Raw genomic sequence first — 22,958 nt, 5'->3', positions numbered from 1 at the left:
GCAAGTTTATGTGCAAAAGCTCAAAACGGCGCCGGACGCCGCGGATCCGCACGTGCGCGTACTGCTTCGTATAAAAAGGAACCACGTAAAACTTCACGAGTCTGTAAACGTCGTCGGTAATAAATACTCTCACCATTCACTCATAAATAAAGGGCTCGCCGGGATGTCTCGTGGGAGTGGACCTCGACGCCCGCCCGCCCGCCCCCCCCCCCCCCCCCCCTCGAGAGAAGAACCCGCTTCCCCACAGTCTCGCTCCTCGCTCGAAAGTGTCTCGGCTTGAAGAGAGTCGAGTCATGGGGGAGAAAGTTCCCCGTAGCAGGCACATGCAGGACTCGGGGCGAGGCACGACGCGCCGCCTTTAGCCGCCCCCCCCAGAATACAGGCCGGCTTCGCCGAGACGGGGAAGGGCGCCGATCCCCCCCCCCCCCCCCTTGACGCTCAATTCCTCCCATTCATCGCGCGGACGAAATTCAAATTGAGTTAAATATCGAAGGGCAACAAGTGCCAAGGCCTCGGCAGAAAGGCCCAGTGTGCGCCGACAAAGTTAACGCTTCACTCCTGTTCGCAGGCACATTTGGGGAGACAGGGAGGAGGAGTTTAGGCCTCTCAAACGCTCTCCTTCTCGGGGAGCACGCCGCCAGGCTACCTACGAGGAGCGATGGTAATGAAGAGATAATAAACTGTCCCCGTTGTCCCCGGTTGTCAAAGGGCGTCCACAAAGTGCCGCCTTTGGCTCCCGCCGCCAGAAAGAGTCGTACAATGACCCGCCTTGTCCTTCCTTCCTCCCGAGGAAGCCCGACGGCGAGGGGGAGCTCCTCTGATCTGGGTCTGGGCTCCTCCAGCGAATCCCCCCGCCGAGCTTGCCAAGGAATATCACAGGACGCCCAGTGTTCCCGCTTCCACCGGCCTCAGAAATGTAACTCCTGGACGAGTGCAGGAACGGCCTTTACTCGACGAATGGCAAAACTTCTTAATGGCTTTTTAAATTCCCTTGACCGGTAAATTCCCAAAAGGCCTGAGTTCTCAAAAAACAAACAAAAAAAAACAAACAAACAAAAAAAACAAAAACCCTTCGGTTTCTCCTCGCCCCCTCACCGTGTCCTGAGGTACTCCGGCGTGGAGTAGTTGAAGAGCAGGAAGTCCATGCGGTAGAGGTTGAACAACTTCTTCTGGTAGAAGGGGCTGATGTTCTTGAAGAAGCGCGCCGCCATGTCGCCGTCGGTGCGCGTGCTCTTGCCCGACGTCGGGAAGCGCACGAGGCCCTCGGCGCCAGCCAGCGCCAGCACGGCCCGGGCGTCGGGCTCCAGGGTCTCGTACTTGCCCACCACGTCGTAGTGGATGAGGCAGGGGTGGCACAGCGAGTGCACGCGCTCCCAGTGCTCGTTGAGCGGCTCCTCGCGCTGCGTCCGCGGGTCCACCAGGTACCGCACAAACTCCTGGAAGGAGACGTCGTCGCCCTTCTGCAGCGCCTCGGGCCGCGGGTCGGCGCGGTGCCGGCGGATGATCTTGGTGCCGTAGCGCTTGTGGAAGGCCGTGTTGTAGCTCCGCGTGAACTTGTTGCGGTAGGCGGACACCAGGCGCTCGAAGGGCTCGCGCACAAACACGAACTTGAGGTAGCTGCGCAGGCGCTGGTTGATCTCGGCCACGGGGAACTCGGAGAGCGTGCGGAGGTTGCCGGCCACGTGGGCCTCGTTGGCCGGGATGGCCAGGGGGTCCGAGTGGCGGCCGTCGCCCGTCAGCACCATCAACACGCGCTTCCAGTTGGTGCACGCCACCTAGATGGTGGCAAGAGCGATGGAGAGCGGTGTTCAGTGGACTGACTTCCAACGGAAAAAAATTCAGATTTCCTGATAATATTGATTTACATTTTAATATTGCGGCTATTTTTTTTTTTTAAAACAAGTCCCGCATTTCGTGTTATTTCCCCTCTGGTTTAAGTAAGTTGACCGAATTAAATATTCAGTAGGAAGTTAAAGATTTTTTCACAACATTGAGATGTTTTTATATTGACACTGAAGAAATCAACACACGTCTTGAATCCATCAGCAGTGTCCTGACAGTTTCGGGTTTTCGGAAAATTCTCACGATATGTTGGGGATACCCTAAAACGTACAGGTATTTTGGCCAAAGTTACTCATTTTGCCGCGTTTTGGATTTGTTAATTCCTCTTTGAAAGGCGGCAGCAGCGGCGCTTGGACGCGGAATCACTCACACAAAGTACAGCAAAATGAAGTAACTTTGACAGAACGTTTTACGGGGGGGTTCCTCACCACGCGGTCGGAATTTCCCGAAACCCGAAAGTAGGGGCAATCTAAATATGTGAGCTGTCATCGGGGGAAACGTCGATAAAATGTCAAATGTGTTCCAGCATCCGGGGACCTTTGGCACGTAGCAGTAGATGAGGCTGTGCTTGTCGTCCACGATCAGGTGTCTGAGGTCGTCGGGGGACAGCACCCGGCGCTTCCTGGTCTGGCTGAGACACGCCTCCTCCAGCAGCTCCCTGCGCCCCCGCAGGGACCGCTGGGCCGCCGACAGCTCGGCATGCTGGGGAACCCGAGGCGGAGAGACGGGAGGGTGAAATGTGAATAGTGGAAGAATTTATTAACACGGATCTCAATCAATATGCATCAAATGATCAAAATCTGAATTCTGACCATAGATATTTGGTCATTTGAGGCACGTCATGGTATCAAGCAGCAAATCCAGTTTTAAAACCCCCATGATAGGAAACCCCAACGTTTTCTCCAGTTTGCACACTGGTGGACAATTGAAGTCGTATTTTCTCTCTTCTCGCCTCGTTCATTTACACGACAAAAAAAGCTCATTGCGATAACAATATTGTTAGTTCTTCAACTTCAGCATAATAAACAATATATATTCTCTCACCCGGCGCTAATCCTGAAGGATAATTCCATTAAAAGGCCAAGAAACCTGGAGGACAATCTGAACACCGCCCAGTCCAGCGGCTTGTTCCTAATACTAATTATTTTGCCGTCAGGTACGACAGCTGAGGACATTCTATGAGGGGTGAAACGGATCAAAAAGCCTCACGGTTTGGATCGTATCATGGGATGGATTCACGGATCGGATGTTGTTCATTTATTTTTCATTTTTCAGATCAGAAAAAGAAAAAAAAATGAGACAAATATAACTGACACTTAAAGTAAGGAGCTTTTGCCCACGGGTCTTAAATGAAAACAACATTTGAGATGTCCAATGTTTAAATAAAATCTTAAAATATATAAAATATTAAATACTCAATTGTCAAATGAGAGTGCAGTACGAGGCACGATGATACCTTAATCCTTTATACACGGAAGTAGATGGAAAAGTATGATCAGATCCGCCCCCAGTGACTGAATTTAATTCCAGTATCATGCACAATTTCTCACCTTCATAACAAACGAAATTTCATGAAAAATCGCTTCAGAATGAAGCGACCCCCCCCCCCCCCCCCCAAAAAAAACCCCTCCTCTTCAGCGATACAGTTTTACGCAGTTTATTTTCAGATAACGTTACATTACAGATCATATCTACTTGTTATTTATTGTATTTATTATTTACACATTCAATCACCCGCTTGTGATTTCGAGGTTTGAAATCGAACGCTCATGTCGGTCAACTTTTGATTTGGAATCGGAAATCGTGACGCCCCCGTCAGCCAATCACTGCTCTTCAGAGTAAAACGCGGAACTCGTGTCTCCTCTTCCCACGGCAACCCCGCATCCAGATTTAAGGACTTATAACTTTACAAAGTGACAGCGGCGGTAAAACTGCATTTCACCTTGATGGTTCAATTTCGCAACTGATCCGCGGTTCACATGCGATCCTCACGGATCAACCGTGCTCCGTCACGCCAGTACATTTTATGACATTTGGAATTGAGTTGAGACAATAACAGCAGTGTTTTTTTTTTTTTTTTTTTTTCATCCTCGAGGGAAATAATTTACAATAGGTCTCAAACCTTAAAACATTTTGTCCCCCCCCCCCAAAAAAAAAATTTGAATTTGAATTAATTTGAAAAACATCCCGCCGGCTTCAAAGGACGGACGGGGTTTATGCGCCTTCAGAGTCGATGACCACGGCTCAGTGGGGAACACCAAAGACCCCGGACCCCCCTCCCACATCGCCGTGTTTTTCCAGAAAACAAAACTGTGGGAAGCGACACCGAGTTGACCCACCGTGAACGTCCCGGAGGTGGTGAGCGCGTGAAAAAACGGAGCGTCCTCCGCACGGAGGCACGGAGAGGGACGAATTCTACCAAAAGACGCCAACGCGGTGCGGCGGGCGGAGGAACCGGGCACGGTGGTTGGCGCCTGGGGTTGGGTAGCGAGACCCAGTATCACATTGTATATTGAGGCCGTGTGACCTGTTTCCAACTTGCAATGAGATTAAGATATTCGTCAAAGAAGCATTTTCGATATTATTACTCTCTCCTCATTCTCATTCTGATCCCCCCCCCCCAGCGGAATCAGTGCCGGCCGGGTTTCGCCTCGATCGCCCCCTCTCCATGCGCACCGCGCAGAAAATAAAGCGGTGTTGAGCCTGCTCCTAATTTGTTTTAGTTTTTCTCTTAAACTTTTTTCCAAAAGTACTGATGAGAGTAGTGTTAAAGCACCGGATCGATAAGCAGCATTGGTAAGAGTAGTAGTACCATCCGAATACGATACCCATCCCCAATAGTGTCCCGTTCCTCCGTTCCTAAAACTGTTTTTATTTGGAGGAGCGGGTTTGCGTCCGTCTCCGTCTCTACGAGCTTCCATGTAAAGAACGTGTGTGTGTACGTGTGTGTTCTCACCTGGTCTCCGCTGTACAGAGTCTGGAGCGGATTCCTTCGACTCTTGCCCAGTCTGCTGTCTCCGATAGCACTATGTAGGGCAACTACGGACGGGAACACAGAGAATAATGGGGATTTTTTTTAAATTAAAATCCCAAAAGGAATTCCACCCCTGTGTAGGGAGTCATTTGTCCAATTTTCTTAAACTGTGTTTTCTTTCCTGGGCGGATCCTGGCTTCTTTTTGCTCCTCAAGCAATGGGGTCGCAAGTCCATCAAAAGGGTCTTTGCACCCGGCAAGACACACCAGTACCAATTTCTAGTACAATGGCCGATTTCTGGTCTCCAAAAAAAAACAAAAACAAAAAAAAAAAACGAGCAATTACACATCAGAGGTATGAGGAAACTGGAGAACCCAGCAGAAAGAGGTTTTTTTCCAAAGCGGCTTCCTGGGCACATTTGAAACTTACAACCTCTTCCATTCTTTCCCCCCATAGGAATTCTGGGGGAATCACGGAATGAGTGATCAGACGGCTAATCCTCGTTTTGGACGTGGGGAGTAACAGAATCGTAATGAATAATGTAACTGAGGATCAGCCAACTTTCCATCGCCTTTAACGTCCCACGATTCGGGGGCCTCTCTCACGACGTCATCCCCCTATATGTAGAGAGGGAGAGAAAACCCTTTCCCCCACTTCTGTACGGGATCCATTAAGAGCAAAGCGTTCCCCTCACACCCACTTTGTGCCGCCTCCTCCATAGTTCAACTTTCCGACTTTCTGTCTTTAAAACGTCTCCGCTTTCAACACTCTCATCTGGGGGGCCTGGTGTCGGGCAGATAAGTCCTCTTCAGTGTTTGTTTAACACTTTTTGACCGAGAAGTTGGACGTTGGGTGCACCCTCCGTTGTTTCGTTCAATTAGTAAACTGAAATGATTTTTTTTTTTTTTTACCTTAAATTGTTTTGTTTGGAGAGACGTGGAATGCGGACGAGTCAGCTCTGGCGGCTTTTACAATGGGAGCCGGCTCCCGTCTGAGAGCCGATTTATTATTTCTTTCTTATTTTTGTAAATTAATACAACACAGAACAAAAGGATGACCCTATTATGTATTTGTTAAATATGATCCAGAAACATCTGAATTTGGTAATAACATTAACAGCTAAGGCTGCACATATTCCCCTTTAGTCCTACTTGAATTTTTATGCTTCATTATTTTTAATATTCAAATATATATATAAAAAAAAAAAATTATACTCAAATTTAGTAGGGGATGGGCGCTACGCACGGTTTCTCAGCTCGGCTGCTCCGATCAGAGCGATCTTTTATCCCAGCAAAGCAAATAAAAACTCCAGATGTGTTTCATTTACTCCGTTTCCTGCTGCTGTTCCGCTGCAAAGCAGATCGCTTCTGAGAAAACCCGCCCGTGTTCCCAAAAATCCCACCCGGGTTCTCTCTTTGCGTGTTCACAAATGCAAATGGCAATGCACGGTCCACGAGCCGGTGTTTGGGAACCTCTGCACTGAAGGACAGCCCGTCGGTGATGGTGGGGTTTATTTCCCACTTTCATCGCCACATTTGTGGAAGTACTGGACATTCTGGTCAAAGGCTCAGCACTCTGCCTTGTACACGGTGAAACACCGGAGGAGAGGGACACGCGCCGGGGAACATTTCTCTTTAATGTGTGTTCACTGTGCAACAAACTGGAGGAACTTGTATTGAACTTTATTGCTCGCCACATGTGAATCGATTCACTAACGTAAGCCAAAACACTGAAAATCGATTATTTATTTAGAAAAAAAAATACACAATCGAATGGTAATTTCAGCATTCAAACAAAGTACATTTTTTTTAGTATTCAAATTCTATTAATTCCGCAGCCCTATAAAGAGCGAGTGAGACTTACGGTATGCTGTGCCGCCCCACACCCCTTTATTTTAGCAAGACTGACCCTGGAGGGAGTTGAACCCTTATCCCCCCAGTTCTACTCATTTCACAGTGCTTGACTCACTGAACTCCGGGAAGGGGACTGCCTCCTCTCCACCTCCTCCCGGTCACTCCATTCCTCATAAATGCTCCTTTCATTTTCTGACCCCCCCCCCCCCCCCCCAAAAAAAAAAAACGGGGCCTAGTGCTAATGACACAGGTATGGGATGAGTGATTTGCTTTTGCAACATGTGTTTGGGCGAGAATCACACTTAAAAAAATGTTTTAAAACATTTAAAAAAGAGAGAAAGCGTTAAAAGGCCAGACCCCAGGGAGCGGCTGGTGGGAAAGAGGAAAAGACAGAGCGAGTGAATGTGAATAACCCCGAGGGAAAGCACGTGGAAGAAGAGCCGCCTTGTATAGAGCAGAAAGGGAATTCCAGACGGTCATATGGAAAGCATATCAGAGAGTGAGCAGGAAAAGGAAGTTAGGCTCAAATAAAGGGAAATGCAGACTCCCTCTACCACCCTTACCACTTAGGCATCAAAATAAGAGCTTATCAAAGATTTACTGCGCTGAGATGTAAACCTTCAAATGAATGTTGTGTTGCCCTCGGATCTCCAGGAGCCTCCTGGAAACAAATCACTACTTTCCATCCAGTTAATGACAGAACCGTCTGCTTAACCATCGTATTAAGAAGCTGAGGACGTAAAAGGCGAAAAAAAACGGATGGTGATTATAGTCCCTCGTCTCTGCTCTAGATATGCTCTGAATAAAATCCTCTTGCGGCTCCTGCGCCAACTCATCGCTGCACACGGGGCAAGAACCGAGTCCGACTATTAAAAATAAACAAATAAATAAACAAACAAACAAACAAAAACCTTTGGATAATACATATAAACGCACTGCCTCTGAGAACTAATCCAAGCCCGTTTGCCCCAAATGATACAGCGGAGGGCAGTTTTTCTGGGGCTGAGCTTATCCAATTCAATTTGGTTTGGCAGAGGAGAAAAACAGCATTAAAAAGTTGAAAGCGCTTGCTTGACTGAGATTATCCTCGAAAACTCCAAACGAAACAAAAAGGCGCGGCGCAGCGGCGCGCCTTCCGCGGTTTCCGAGGTGAGTTCAGCAAAGCGTCTGCAGCCCCGGGAAGCTGCAAAGTGGGTCAAGAGACGCCGGCGGAAGCTGCGCTCGCGCTTTTTTTTACGAGTCTAATTGTCTACGTTAGCGTCACCCGGCGGGGCGCAACTGCTGAGAAAGAGAGAACGTTTTGTTTCCAATGAAATGCAAATGCCGCCGACGAAAGGGGAAAGGCAAACGGAGCGCACGGCGGGACGCGGGGATCACCCACGGTGTTACAGCCTCCTGGGCGTCCCTGCACCCGCCGGGCCACGCATCCATCACCACCCCGCCCCCGCACCAGGCTCTGCAGGAATGGCCGAAGAATGATTTTTGAAGTCTTAAATCGAGGAGGAGGGGACTCCGTGACTGGAGGGGGCTGCGGGATTAAGGAAATGCATTGGCCGCAGCAGAAGGTCATGTTTCCAAACGGTGGCGGAGGCGCTTTGAGACGCCAAAACTTATCACATTGGCATAAAATTTGGATGGAAACATACTAGTCTGGAATATAAGGATTTTACAAAACGATAATAGAATAATTTGCTCAATAATTATCTCGCTCAATTGGACTTTATGCAATATCTGTCTAACAGCTCTGACTCTATCACTGACGCACGTCTTCCTCATTTCGTGCGCTGTAATCGCATGATCTGGGTCCGCTCCGCCCCCTTCCCGTTGTGTCTGTGTAGCAAGCACAACATCGCCACCGCCACCACCTCCACCGCTGTCATCAGCACTTCCTCTTCACGGACCCAGGAAGTGACACACGCACACACTCATCCATGTGTGTCTTGCTTCTCAGAAAAGCCAAACAATCCGCCGTCATTGTTTTGAGTTGGGTCTGTGTGGTCTCACAGAACAGCTCAATCAGACCCAAATGTCCCCTTTTTTTTCATAGACACAGCCTCCTTCTCTCCCGGGAAACCTCAAAGAGGTCCCTGTGGTGGCATTTTCCCTTCCTCCTTTCTCTAAACAAGGTTCCATTAAGCTGGTAAATATCTGTCTGTGTCCTTAATAAACACAAATCACTCCGCACTATCTGTGACAGTTACAGAGCGAGGGGAGAGTCAAGAGAAGGACAGGGAGAGATACTGAGTGTTGGTTGAGCAGTGATAGTGGGTGTGGGTGTGTGTGTGTGTGTGTGTGTGTGTGTGTGTGTGTGTGTGTGTGTGTGCGTGCGCCCGCCCCAGGTTTATTTTAAGAGCATGCATGCAGTATATCTCTACAAGCATGTATTTGTATGTCTTAAGACCTGTCTGGCCGCACGACCCAGATTTGGCCTCAGTCATGACCCAAACCTTGTTTAAAAGTTGGAACCATTCGAGTTTATTTCACAAAATGAAAAGCTGAAATGCTTACGTGCATTGGTAAAAGAAAAAAATAAATAAATAAACCTCACCCAAACCAACAAAAAGTGCAAAACAAGCGAAAAGACCCTGAAATTGCCATTGAATCATTCGCAGCTCATTCCCAGAGCTTCTAAAATACTGTTTTCTCTCTCAGTAAAATGGAAATACGCCTGACAATAAGATAAGGAAAATAAAAAAAGTCACTAAATCCTGCTTTGCTTCGAACCACTGGTCTTAAGGTGGAGGTACGCGTCAAAAGAAATACACGTTTTTCGCCAAAAAGACGTCTTCAGAACAAGATTGAAGCGCGGTGTTCTTAGTGCAAGCCCCTGAGGCAAACTGTGTTTTTTACCCCCCGGTCTGGAACCTCCCCTTGTCGTGATTGGTCCAAATGCCATTGGGTCACGGACTTCAACCTCCCTTTTCGCGCCGTTTTGCACGTTCTGTACGTACCCTATATCCTCAAATATGAACCCATGCTCAAAAAAACTCCAGTAAATAAGGTTGAATCTGAGCCCCCCCCGGCGCTGTGCCGCCCACCGCGCATCCCGTGCGGTTCCTGTATCGGTTTTCTTGTGTTTTTATTTTAGATCTATTGTTTTTGCTAGCTTCTACTTGTATGATCCAAACATTTTTAAACGTAACTAAGGGACGTTCCTTGGGCCAGGACAGCGGATGGGGTGATGACACTGGAGAGAGAGCGATCTCTGGTCCACTCTGCGAACAAAATAAATAATGCAAGTTTATTTCAGCTGTTTTTATTTTGAGGTGCACGGCACCCTGACAGAAGTTGAGGTAAATAAAAGCCCCGGTCACTATTTGAGTTAATTCGGCTGCTCTCACTAAATTACGTTGTGTGACACATCGATTGAGCTTGATGTCACTATTCTTTATTTTTATTTATTTATTTATTTTAATCTCGTGAAGCCACTCCCAACTCCTTTCACCGCCGAGTTCTGATTGAGCATTCTGCTGACGGTGTCCTGGGATATGTTCTCCGGTGGTTCCTGCGTCTTTCGCGTCTTTTTAAGTTCACCTCCTGCTTAAGAGCCGCCCCTGGGCTGGATTATTCATGGAACGGGATTAATGCGGTGTACCTGGCGCACATTCCACTTCGGCCGTCACCCTTTGATGCGTAAAACTTCTCCCCTGGACTTTGCGTTTCCCGGGATAAGGAGGAAGGGCCAACGACGGGGAAGCGATAGCGAAGCAAAGCCCGTCATCCGTTACGAGGAACGTGTAATGGAAGTTGACCTATAAAGTGAACAGTGAAGAGTTTCAAGGGGCTTCGGTCTCGGTCTTTAAGGGTCTCGGAGGACTGCGACCAGAGCCGGAGCTCTCAGTTCAGCGCTTAATGGGATCATCCGACACGTTAAAGAGGATACCGCTGACAGAGTGCCATGTGGCGTCAGCGCAACGGGCCAAAAGCCACGCTCTGGTCTTGCTCTCAAGACAACAGGTTCCTCTGCTGTTGACAGACACAAACTTAATTCCCAGGGGCGTCGCCCAGATGCCCGACAGAAGCAACTTCTCTTCAAGTGACTTAGACACGATTCAAAGCTGAATAAACTAAACCAAGCGAAGCAGCTGAGGAGAAGGAGTCGCTGGTGAGATTATGGGAAGTAAAACAGAATGTGGGTGTCTGGAGCTCACAGGGTTTTCTGCAGGTTTCAACAAGTTACATTGAAGACTTTTTAAGACCCTTTTAAGACCATTATGAATGCAATTTCAGACCTTTTCAAGTCCGTACTCGCAAAATAACTACAAAGATACCACGGAAAATCTGAGTCCCACAGGTGTGAAGTACACTTGCGGTGGCAGCGGGGAAGGGGGGGGGGGGGACTCCTGGACTCGAGTCCACTTGGCGACGGATCGAGAACAAAAAAAAAGGAAAAATAAATGCTATAACAGATCGCCGCACCCCGCCAAAAAAAAACTCTTTGCATCTGGACGATTCACACAAGTCACCCAAAAAAAGCAAGAAAAGCCGAAAAGCAAGTTGTTTCCCTCCCCGCGCGTCATAATTCAATCAATTTGTAAGACCTGTCAAAATCGCATTTGAGACATTTTAAGGCCGAAAATTATAATTGTGGGATTTAAGACTTAAGGACCCGTGGGAACCCTGAGCCTGTGCAACTCCAAGAGACACTTAATTCATCTGAGAGCCATAACAATTGTGATACCGAAGAGCCAAAGCTTGCGTTGGCCCGAATGCATCAACAAGTCAGGCCCTGTAATTATTTACATGGCCCAAGAAAATTTAGAGAAAAAGTCTTTATTCTGACACAGCACTTTATATCTGGGTTCAAACCCATTGGCAAGGAGCCGACCTAACAACTTTCGGCAATTATCCACAAGTGAACAAACACAGTAGGGGTGCAAGTGCTCTGATGAGAGCTTTCTGTCCGGGGCTGTTAAAATTAGAGCCACAGTGAGTACGATGCTGTGCAGCGAGCTGACAGCGTGTATTAGAGTCTCTTGCGCTCTTGTCATTTAAGAGTAATAGCAACTGTAGACCCCATTGCAAAAAACGGTGACTGCGGCAAAATAGATTGTGGAAAAATTCTAGTGTTTCCCCCTCCGAGCAGAAAGGCCCCGGCATCGATTGCAGATGAATACAAGACGATTTCCCTACAGTTCTTAAATCAGCACGGCGGTCGCACAGGGGGAAAAAAACAAAAACAAAAGACATCGATCCGCACCTCCGCAATCGTCTACGAACGTAACAGTCGGATCAAAGCCGGGGGGGGAGGGGGGGGGGGGTGTAGAAGGACTTTGGCTGGTGGGCACGGCGACAAATCATTGCTCCCTCGAAACCAAGAAGCAACACAGCAACTGAATAACAGATCGACGTCCCTTCTTTATGAGACGTTTCCTTTATGCAAAATCAAACCTTTGCTTTTGGAAACAGGACTCGTGACGGCCTCTTGTCGAGAAAGCCACAGGGTTTCATTTCCCGCTGCTCTGTTCGCTTGTTTCGTAGGCCTGGTGTTGGGGCGGCGGTGGTGGAGGAGGAGGTGGCGGTGGAGGAGGACAGAAGGCAACCAGCTTTACGACCCTCCCCCTTCTCCGGCCGCAACGCGCTGTGAACGAAACAACAAATGGCGCAGGGAGGGAGGGAGGGGGGCTCCCAGGAGCAACAAACAGCCAGCAGGTGTGGCGGGCAGCAAGCCCCCCGCCCCCCGGATCCCCCTGCCGCGCTTGCCAGCACTTGGGGACGAGAGCCCTCCTTTGTTTGCTCCTTTCACAAGAGCCACGGCGGCACCCCTCGCAGATGATGCGCGTCAGTGTGTGTGTGTGTGTGTGTTGTGTGTCTTTGTTTGTTGTATGAAGAGCAACGCGACGGCATAATGATGATGTGCGCGGGCGCCTCCGCGCCGCCGCGCCACGGAGAAGAAAGAAGAAACAGAAGAAGAACCAGTCTTTAATCATCACACGACACTCCACAACACATGCTTGCACACACACACACACACACACATGCACATGCTTGATGGTGGCCGGTGAAATGGCTCCTCTGCTTTTGACCCATCCTGGCTTGTCCTTCCTCCGGGGGCACAGCCAGGAGCAGTGGGCAGCATACGTGGACGCGCCCGGGGACCAGGTGATAAGTGTCCATCGCTGGTCAGACGATGATGGGTGCATGTTTTTGGTGGGGGTCCTTACTGACGTGAGGTGGAGGAAACCCCATGTGAACACGGGGAGAACATGCAAACTCCACACAGAAAGGCTCCTGTTTTTTGGAAGATAACCCGCCGGAGCACGGTGCCAACAGCGCCCCAGGCGGGAATCGAACCCAGGACCTTCTTGCTGTGAGGCAGCAGTGCAATGCACTGCGCCACCGTGCCACACGAGCGGCAAAGTAGAATCCGGCGGCGTCGCAGCTCTTCACTGTTTCGGAGCGTCGAGCATCTGGGACACCGGGCGAGGGGGAGAAGTACAAAACAGCCCTAACCTATTGGGGAATTGTGCTGCATCCGTCATGCCCTTCGCAATGTTCGGAACTGATGAAAACATGAGCCCGCGGGACGACGGAAACGCGGCTGAAAGGGCGACGCTTTTTTTTTTTCCCCCTCCAATCTGCTTCGTTCTAAGAGTGTTCCAGTGTTTCGGGGGTAAAAGGTGGGACTCTGAAACGCGTGAAAGCTCAACGCATAAAAGCCCATCTCCGGGCGCCGAAATAACAGCTCCATTGCGGCCGGGCTTTCTTCAGCAAACGTGGCAGATGTTGCCGGGGACCCCGCCGTCGCCCGGATGGAGTCTGGGCCGTGAGAAGTGTGACAAGCCGCAGGCCGGCGCTCCGCCTGGGGTTTCTTGAAGTGGAGAACTTCAGAGCGTCGGGGCAGAAGGGGGATGAGATGGTTGTCATCACGCGGGTGCGGGGTGCAGAGACGTCGGGTATTTAAACCGCAAAAGGCTCTCAAACAAACAGATGAGGACGCATCAGACTCGACGCGTTCGATGGCTCCCCGCCGCGTGGCGGAGAACCATCGCTCAAGGGTCTTAACGGCCTGTAAATTTTCTCATGGTAGTTTTCACATGATTATTAGGCCTGTCCGGACATTGCGAGGTATAGCCTTTATTCTTTTAAATTCTGTTACCGTTTTATTGGGGCTCTTATTTATTTTTTTTTACTGAGGACAATCCCCCAAAAACATTGAGCATTGATCGGGCAGTTAAGGTGAACTGACATGAATAACGACTCCATAAAGCGACGCTGGCTCTTTCATTTCTTTTCCGGAGTGCCAGACACGGTATATTGGTTACAGGAACTCAAGACAATGGGATCCAAACAATTACATGCGGTCGGCTCCCAACCCCGCGCTCACGCTCGCCAAACTTTACAGGCAGTGCTGGAAAGGGACCTGAATTTTAACACAAAACATCCAACAGCAAAGAACAAGAAAGATCTCTGCCCGGCCAGCGCGTGCCTCAAACAATGAATCGTGTTCCTCGAAATCGCCGCTCCTCCATGTCCGCGATGCACTTTGCGTCGCGACCGAGTTAAGACAGACATCAGAGATGAAGCGACCGGCGCCGCTCCAGGTGCGATGGAAGGAACGACGGCTGGCGACGAGGCTTCCGGCGAAGTGGAATAGTGGCACCCAACACACAGCTGTGACGGCGACGCAGGCGGTCACCAGGCCAGCGTTTTGCGTGGGCTTCCCGTGGATCACCCGCTTTCAAGTGGCCCGTGCAGTCGTGTCAGGACGCGTCTCCGCGGGAGGGGACGGGGGAATGCACCTCGCGGGCCGCGGCAAGTCAAATGGGTTTTTTTCTTCAGGAACCCGACCCTGACTACCCAAACCACCATATTAGTAGAGAATCAAACACCGCATTCCTTCAAATATAAACCGGTCGTCAAGCAAAAACCTATCCTCTAATAAATGCCAGGGGCGTGGCCGACACAAACAAGACACAGGCAAGAGTCAAAGACAGGCCGGGGGGAAAAAAGTGTTCACGGCTGCGGCGCTGTTCCGGTGCGGTGCTCCACTCCCAAAGAAGCGGGAGAAAAACAAACAAAAAAAAAAAAACGTGTCTTTTTATTGTAGATTTATTTAATTTACTCCATTTCCTACTGCTGCATAGCCGATCGTGAGGGGGTGACACGAATCACAAAGCTCACGGATTGGATCCTATCGCGGTTTTGAGTCTCGGACCATTTTTCAGATCAGCAAAAAATATAAATAAATAAATAAATAAAGGGAGACAAATATGACTTTGCTTTCCATTTCCTCTGTAAAACACTGAAAGCAAGGAACCTTTGCCCAAGGTCTTAAATGAAAACAATATTTAAGATGTCCAATGTTTAAATAAAATCTTAATAATAATTGTAAAAATATCAAGTTCAAATATCAAGTTCAATTCCTTACGTTCATAACAAACGAAATTTCATGAAAAGCGGGTCAGAATTAAGCAAGTTGCAGTCCATTTTGTAGTCTACATCTCTCAATACACATCGAATTTGTTTACAAGCTGATCTTGAGCGTGCCGAATCGGTGGGGGGGGGGGGGGCGACGTTCCCTTACACCACTACAGATCACAGATCGCTTCTTGAGGGAAATTCCCCGACCCGAACGCTCTCGCACATATGCCTTCAAGGCGAACTTGGAAAACTGAAATCCACCCCCTCATTGGCTTCCACCACAGGTGTGACTTTTGGGAAAGCTACTCGCTCTCTTTTCACCGCGCATGTCTTTGCATGGCATGGCACCCAGATGGAAGTTTGATTTAAAATTCATACAAAAATATGAATCAAATATACTCAATAAACAGAGGGAATTTGATGTTAAAAAAGTGCATTTGAGGCAACAAAAGAAAAAAGGGCCCCCGTCCTTATTTGAGGAGGTAGGGTATGGCCTGAACATGTGTCACCTTTGTTATTCAAGTTATGATAATGCGTATTAACAGGCCAACATGTGGCTCGCATGTCAAGCGAAGGTTAAAGCCCCAGGCGTAGTCTGTCCCAACACAGAAGCATCAGGGTGATTAATGGCCGTGGATTTCAGCTGGATGGTGACTGGGAGGCAATGGGGCGTGCTTGCGCTGCACGATTACGGCCGAAATGATTATCACGATCATTTTGCTCGATAATCACGATTATTTATCACGCTTATTCATACATTTTGGGGAACGCAAATTATTTCATTGCACTTTGTAAATCAACAGAAAACTGCCATCACAATAAGAATGTATTTTATAAAACCCTATGAATAAATAAATTCAAAGGCACAAATATTTGAATCAAAATAGGTCTTTCTTCACATGAATTCAGCCTTCTTAAGACTATATACAAATTATTAATGATTTTACTGAAAAAAAAAAAAAAAAAAGAATGCCACCACACGGCACCAAGTAAAAACAAGAAGGTCAGTCAATTACACCTGCAGGTTTTTTGCAAGAAAAGAAAAAAAAAGTCTACAACCCCCCGTGCGTCCCGTGCATCCGAAGCCAGTGTGTGTGCGCGCTCCACGGAGCCTGCAGCGGCCTCCCACTGACGCACGGATGCAGGGACTATTTACTTTTCCACACATGGATAATTGCGATCAGACGAAAAACCGGGGAAAATTGCACTCGGCTGCAAAACTTTATGGGTGAGTTTGCGCTGGCATATCATGAACGCAATATCTTTTGTGAATGGGACGCTGAGACGGCACACACAGTGGGGGCAATTGCAAAAGATAAAAAATAAATCGGCCCCCGACCCCGAACAATTGATTGTGGAGGCCCCGTCCTGACTACAATTCATTGTGCAGCCCTAGGGTGTGCTCTCTCTGGAATTAAGGTGTGGTGTGAAGCCCACAAATATGCCAAAATGATGTGGTAACTGTAACAAAAAGAAAAAGTAGAAATGAAAAAACTGGGTTTCCCAACATGGGGTGCTAGACCCCGCAGGGGGTCGCCAGAGATCGCAGCGGGGGTCGCAAAGGTCTTGGGCGATTTTAAGCACACGTTTTGCAACAGTCAAATATTGGCTCAGAAACTCACATTTCCGTTCAAATGTTGATTGTAACAAAATCCATGACTATTATAATGTGTGGTATGCCCTAAAAAACATGTGCATGTAACTCTTGCTCTCTGATCAAAACCCCTCTCTTTGCGCTCGAAACTGAAACTACTACCCAAGTGTTATCATTCCAATTGGACTTAACTTCTCCTCCCTTTCCTCACATCGCATCACAGCCGCTCACATCGCATCACACGCTCCCCCCATCACCCGCTCCCCCCATCACCCGCTCCCCCCCATCACCCGAACGCAGGCATCGCCCGTGCGTTCTCCTGTGTATATGAACTGTACGCCCCAATCACTCATCTCTCTCTCGTTCTCTCCCTCCCTCCCTCCCTCCCTCTCTCTCACCCTCTCTGACCTCTCGTTCTGCCCGTCCTCGGGGGCATATCCGTCTTCCTCCGTCCAGACCACGGGTGAGAGGGGACGCGTGCGGCGGGGGTCGGATTGAAAAGGGAGAGGAATGCGATGGGGGTCTCCAGGAGGGGGGCTTTCAAAACATTCCGCTGTTCACACACACACACAGTAAGCTTATTCATACTTCGCCTCTTCATTGTGTCTTTTTACACACACACACGCGCGCTCGCGCGTAAAGACACACACACACACACACACACACACACACACACACACACACACACACCGAGATGCCATGGAGCGCGGTTGACACGCACAGCAATATTCCGGTTATGAGCCTTATCCCAGCTTAAGACCCGAGCCGGGACGCGCCGTTTGCAATTGAACTTCCAATAACCGGTTCCTGAACATGTTTTGGGAATGGACCCAGCGGGAGAAAATCACAGCAGCTACTCCAGCCATCAGACGGGCGGGGCTCATCCCGGTTATTGTAGGGTACAGGGGCGACATGCTGATGGTGTACTTCTTCACCAGGTTCAGTTAAAAGCACCACATGGACGGACACAAGGAAGAGAAAAGAGATGAGAACACACACAGATCACGAAAAAGGTGGATCAGCCCGAGGTGGAGAACTCAAGGATGAAAGGTATAATGGAGAGACAACTTACTGTGTGTGTGTGTGTGTGTGTGTGTGTGTGTGTGTGTAAACGCTCTGTTTCAAAATGTGCGCAGGCAGTGAGATGTTGTTTTACCACCCTCGATGGGTTGTGATACACACTTTAACAAATCTATATCCCTTTGGAAAGCTGTGTTTGTGTGTGGTTTCATATTAAAATCTCACAAAAAAAGTGTATTATAAATATATATATATATATATATATATAAAACAATATATATGAATTAATGAAATAATATATTTTTCAAAGGATTAATAATATTAAATAAAGATTATTTAAAGAACATATATTAACAAAATAATAATTTGCTGCGGACCCCCGTGCAAGTCCTCTGAGGACCCCTAGAGCGACCGCGGACCCCGGAGTGGGAAACCCCCGATCACCCCAATTAACGTCGTTATTATTATTATTATTATTATTATTATTATTATTATTATTATTATTATGGTTGCACCAGCTAAACACACCCCACACGTCAAACATTCACATTTAATTGGACATTTAAGTGACCTCACCCGGCTTGGTGATGCTCTGGAAGTACAGAACGAGTACGAAGAAGGAGCCGACGCACGTCGCCAGGAACACGCGTCCCAAGCCGGGCATCCCCATCCCGGAGCACCGGCGCCCCGACGGTGGGAGGGCGGGGGGAAGACGCCGCCACCAGGGGGGTTCAGGTCCGGCGAGGACACCGCGGACTTTTAGCCTTCCGGGCGGCGGGGAGGTGAAGGGGAGGGAAGGGGAGCTCCTCTTCCCGCCGGAGCGTGGAGCAGGAGGCGCCGCCACACGACGCTCCACCCGGGCGGTGTGCCTACACCCCGGCGGCGCTTCCCTCAGCGCTCCGTCGGACGGTGCGCGGCGGGAAAACGGAGGAAAAGACTGAATACGAACAAAAATGGAGTCGTCATGTCGCCGGGTTGTCCGCCCGCGTCGCCGTGCTCGACTCGGCCGGACAATGTGGACTCTGTCGGGGTTACGACAAACTTATCCTCCCCCTCCTCCTCGGTGGACTGGGCACCGTGCCGTGACGTCACACCCACTTCCCCCCCCCCGTTACTTTCCAGCTCTACGTCATCACTTCCGCGTGGAGCTGATGGAGATGGATGACTATGAACATGAATGCATTTCATGTTTCATTTTGTATTTATTTATCCCCTTTTTCACTGTTTATTTGTTATGTATATACACACACACACACACACATTACCTGTTTGTATATTTACTTATGTATCTGTTTAAATTGAACTGTTTAAATTTTTCTGTATCATTGTATTGTTAAAATAATTGGGAAAAAAAAACAAAAAAACATGAATGACTTTATTAAAAATGACTGTCAATAAGACAGCCTGACCAGCGGCCCCCAGGTCCTTTGAGTTTTACACCGCGCATGTAAACAACAAGACCCAAAACAGCCTATTTCTCCATTAGACACATCTGTTACGTGTCCAAAAACAGGAATCAAGTTGCCTTCCTTCAATATGGAACATGTTTGATGGGAGTCTGGCATTCCGATTTTCCTTTTGGGAATGTTCTCTGACACGGTGCCCTATTTCAGCTTTATTATCATTATTTGTACATTGCTTCCTTCAAGTCGCTGATCTACCAGCTCCAAAACGAGGCCTACGCCGCGTAGTTCTGTGGAATGGGGCCCCGGTTGGATTTTTTAACATGGCAGTTTGCAAATATCCTCAGATATCACCACGTCCACAATATTGATTTTGTCCAAATTTCAAGATGGCATTATTATATATTATTATATTATTATTATAGCCGTTATTGCACAATAATGACACGTACGAAAGCTTTTCCAGCCTTGCCTCGCTTCGCCTCGACCATTTTGGTCAACTTCAACCACAAACATGGAACATGGACGAGGTTTGGTCCCTCATCTTTATTGTGTCTTACTGGAAGCTACTTTACAACACCATTCAAACAGAAACATATTGAAGGATTGTTAAAAACAAAGACGTTTTGTTGACACAATATTCTTGCCGGCTGGCATCAACCTTAACATTTAATCTAATAATTGCCGGATTTTTCAGAATGGATTCTGATGCAATAATCGTGTGTCGAGAGGTAATTCCAGTTAACCAGATTCAGATTCAAAGATTTAAAGGATTTATTCGTCATATACGTATTGCACCGAGCACGTAGTGAAATGCTTTTTTTGGCAGACTCAAGAGACTGTGGTGGGAATAGCACAAATAGAAAAAAATAAAAATAAAATAAAACAAAAATAAGGATAAAAATGAAAATAGGAGAACAATTAAAAAAAATACAAATTTGAATGAAAATAGGAGTAAAAGTAAATAAAAAAAACCTACAAATCTATATACAGCATTAAAATAAATAATATATTTATGTAATTACTGTGTGTTTGTACAAAAAAGTACATAGATAATTCTGTACAAAAAATAAGTTTCATGATAATGATGTCGAAACGTTTCCATCATACAAGCTACAACATTTTTGTGGAAAAATCGTTTGGAACCCACGGTCCACGCCTTCACGCCGAGCCGCTCCTCCCGCAGTGAGCGGATGGCGACCGTGGCCCGATCACCCCGGGTCTTCTGGAGAACAGAGTCATTGTCCTACGCACCTTGAATAAACCGGCTGTAACTGGCCCCGGACGCCTCCTGACCAAGGGCGAGGACATTTCGTTTTTTTAGCTCAGACAAGTGGGCTGTTAGGAATGTCCCGTGCTCCTGTTCCCTGCAACCGAGGCGGTTTCCCTTCTGTTTGGACCCGGCATGGACGTAGCGCTCTGGTGTCGCTGGTTGTTTTGTCTACTGTCCTGTGCACTGTCCCTTCGGGGATGTAACCTCATCCAATCCCATCAAATCAAATCAAACCTGATCCAGTCCAAGCTGTCGGGGTCGTTCTCATCAAACCGCGATGAAACATGTCCCTAAATGAATTTATATACATATGCACAGAAAATGTCAAATAATCCATTAAAATAACGTTTTAGTTAAAAACAACTGAGTAGGCCATATAGTAGTGTACTTTAATATTTTAATGAATTATTTCACATTCTCTGTGAATATGTGCATCAATCATTTTGGTGACGTGTTTGGCGGTGGTTTCATGAGAACCGTCGCGATCGGATCTCGATCTACAGACGGTGAGATTTTCACAAAAGCAACATCGAGGAGAACATGACGTCGTGTGATACGACGCTGTTTTGAGCGCAGCCCCCGTCGGCTCCTTTCTCCAGCAGCGTCTGCCAACTTTTGCAATGTTTGCCAAATGTGTGAATACAACATAGAAAGTGAAAATGGGAGCCATGCATTCAAGAGACAGAACTTTGCACGCGGGTTGAGAGCAAACAGTGTGAGTGGTGGCGGGCACTCGGGAAGGGCGGCGGCCCGACGCTTTCCAGCCTTCAAATTATCGACGGACCCATTGTTGACTGTTGGAGAGAAAAATGTTAATTTTCAAAGTGACCGTTTCACGTTACGTCTGCATTGCGGGTACCGTATGTCATTTGGCATCCTGCTCAGCGGGGATACCAATTCTGCTGGCGCCAGATAAGGGCCCGCGAATGTCGTTCCTACCATATGGGAAAGGGTTTGGCTTCCCCTGGCTTGTAATTCTCCTCTTCATAACAAAGCGGCGCTGAAAGAAGGCTGGCTTCAGCGCTGGAGTCATAATGAAAGCCCATGGAGATCTCAGCGTTATGATAATGTTGATATAAATACGTCCAAGGTGGGGCTGCACGTAGTAAGCGCAACACATGCATTCCTCTCATGGCTTGACAATCAACCATAGACATATAGTATTGATGTCTGCATTTAGCTTAATGCATACATTAATCCTATAAAATCATCGAATAATATCTGTACGTAGACGTTGAAGTGAATTTGATTTCCTAACCATGGTGATAACTGTAGCTATGGCCATGTGCATGGTTGAGGCGATCTTCAAATGCTTGAATCATCTCTGCGACTCCAATTTGAGAAGAGGTTTTAATGCAAAATCTGATTTAGTCCAAACCTCCATATTTATCTATAAATATGTATGCGTCTATACTAGCGTTAGGTAGATATCAGTGAAACTATGATCAAAACAGTCATTATTCTACATTCTCTAATGGCGCTCATAACGTTGAAGTTTAACAATTGATCACTGAGCTGGGGACCCACAGCCATCGATGCTCAATTATTGATCATCGATGGTTGTGGCTAAGGACGTTGGTACCCATCTGACTAGGTATCGGTAACAGATTAAAGATAAGATAAAGATAAATATGCTTTATTAATCCCAAATGAAATGACAGATTTGTCAACCAATTTACAATCTCTCACAATGTCAGGCCCCTTATTAAATAGTTTTGTTTATGGTAAATTCTGCCTCTACCCGCAGTTATTGTGAGATATAAGTAAATGAAACATTCCCCCCCAACAGCAAAACAGGCTTAGATTATCAAGTCAGATAATGTAGGTGGAAACCCAATGAGTTAACAAGGTTTTCACTGTAGAAGACTTAAGCCCCTTTCACACATCGTTCCCGGTAAATTACAGGGATATCCTCTCCGGCGCAATGAGTGATTTTCACTATTCACACATGCAGCTACAGTACATTCAGGAACATTTACGTCTTTTCATACATGCTGTGATAATGCCGGCATAGATCAGGCAAGGGACAGCCGGCAGAAGTCACCCAGTGCCCACCCCCGGTGCCGGAGAGCGACAGACGGAGCAGCAGAGCACATGGAGCGATGCGTGGACAAAGCTCATTCACTTCACCAAGACGATGTATGTGGATGCACAACATTTTTATAAAAAAATATATATATTCTGCTGAAGCACTGCACAAAAAAATTGTCATTTGTCAATTTATGATTGTCAATTTGACAGTCATTTGCAAAAAAATTGGCAATCGGGCATGAAAAATCATGACCCTAATATTCAACAAGTTTGTGAGACAAGTAAAGATTTTTCACGATCTACTTGAATCAGGAACATGGGTTTGAAACATTAGTTTTGTTGTTGTTTCTGTTGCTGCTGCTGTTGTTGCTGCTGCCGCTGTTGTTGTTGTTGTTGTTGTTTCTGTTGTTGCTGCTGCTGTTGCTTCTGTTGTTGCTGCTATTTTTGCTGCTGCTGTTGTAGTTGTTTTTGTTGTTGTTGTTGTTGCTGCTGGTGTTGATGTTGCTGCTGCTGTTGTTGTTTCTGTGGCTGCTGCTGTTGTTGTTGCTGTTGTTGTTGTTTTCTGTTGCTGGTGCTGCTGTTGCTGTTGTTGCTGCTGCTGTTG

The 22,958-nt window shown here is 47.5% G+C and overlaps 1 protein-coding gene across 1 annotated transcript; it reads right to left on the bottom strand.

Annotated features, from left to right (window-relative positions):
- Window positions 1-1,091: 1,091 nt before the first annotated feature.
- LOC307241750 (carbohydrate sulfotransferase 11-like) lies at window positions 1,092-18,317 on the bottom strand (the record flags this gene model as incomplete). The annotated part of the gene is made up of 4 exons (XM_080015969.1): window positions 1,092-1,775; window positions 2,380-2,544; window positions 4,799-4,881; window positions 18,224-18,317. The coding sequence occupies 4 exons, from the start codon at window positions 18,315-18,317 to the stop codon at window positions 1,092-1,094; spliced, it is 1,026 nt and encodes a 341-aa protein (XP_079872095.1).
- Between the last annotated feature and the right edge of the window lie 4,641 nt (window positions 18,318-22,958).

Source organism: Zeus faber, assembly GCF_960531495.2.
Source record: "Zeus faber genome assembly, chromosome: 15".
Taxonomy (NCBI): domain Eukaryota; kingdom Metazoa; phylum Chordata; class Actinopteri; order Zeiformes; family Zeidae; genus Zeus; species Zeus faber.
Note: the sequence above shows the minus strand (reverse complement) of the source record. Positions and strands in the feature narration are given on the sequence as shown.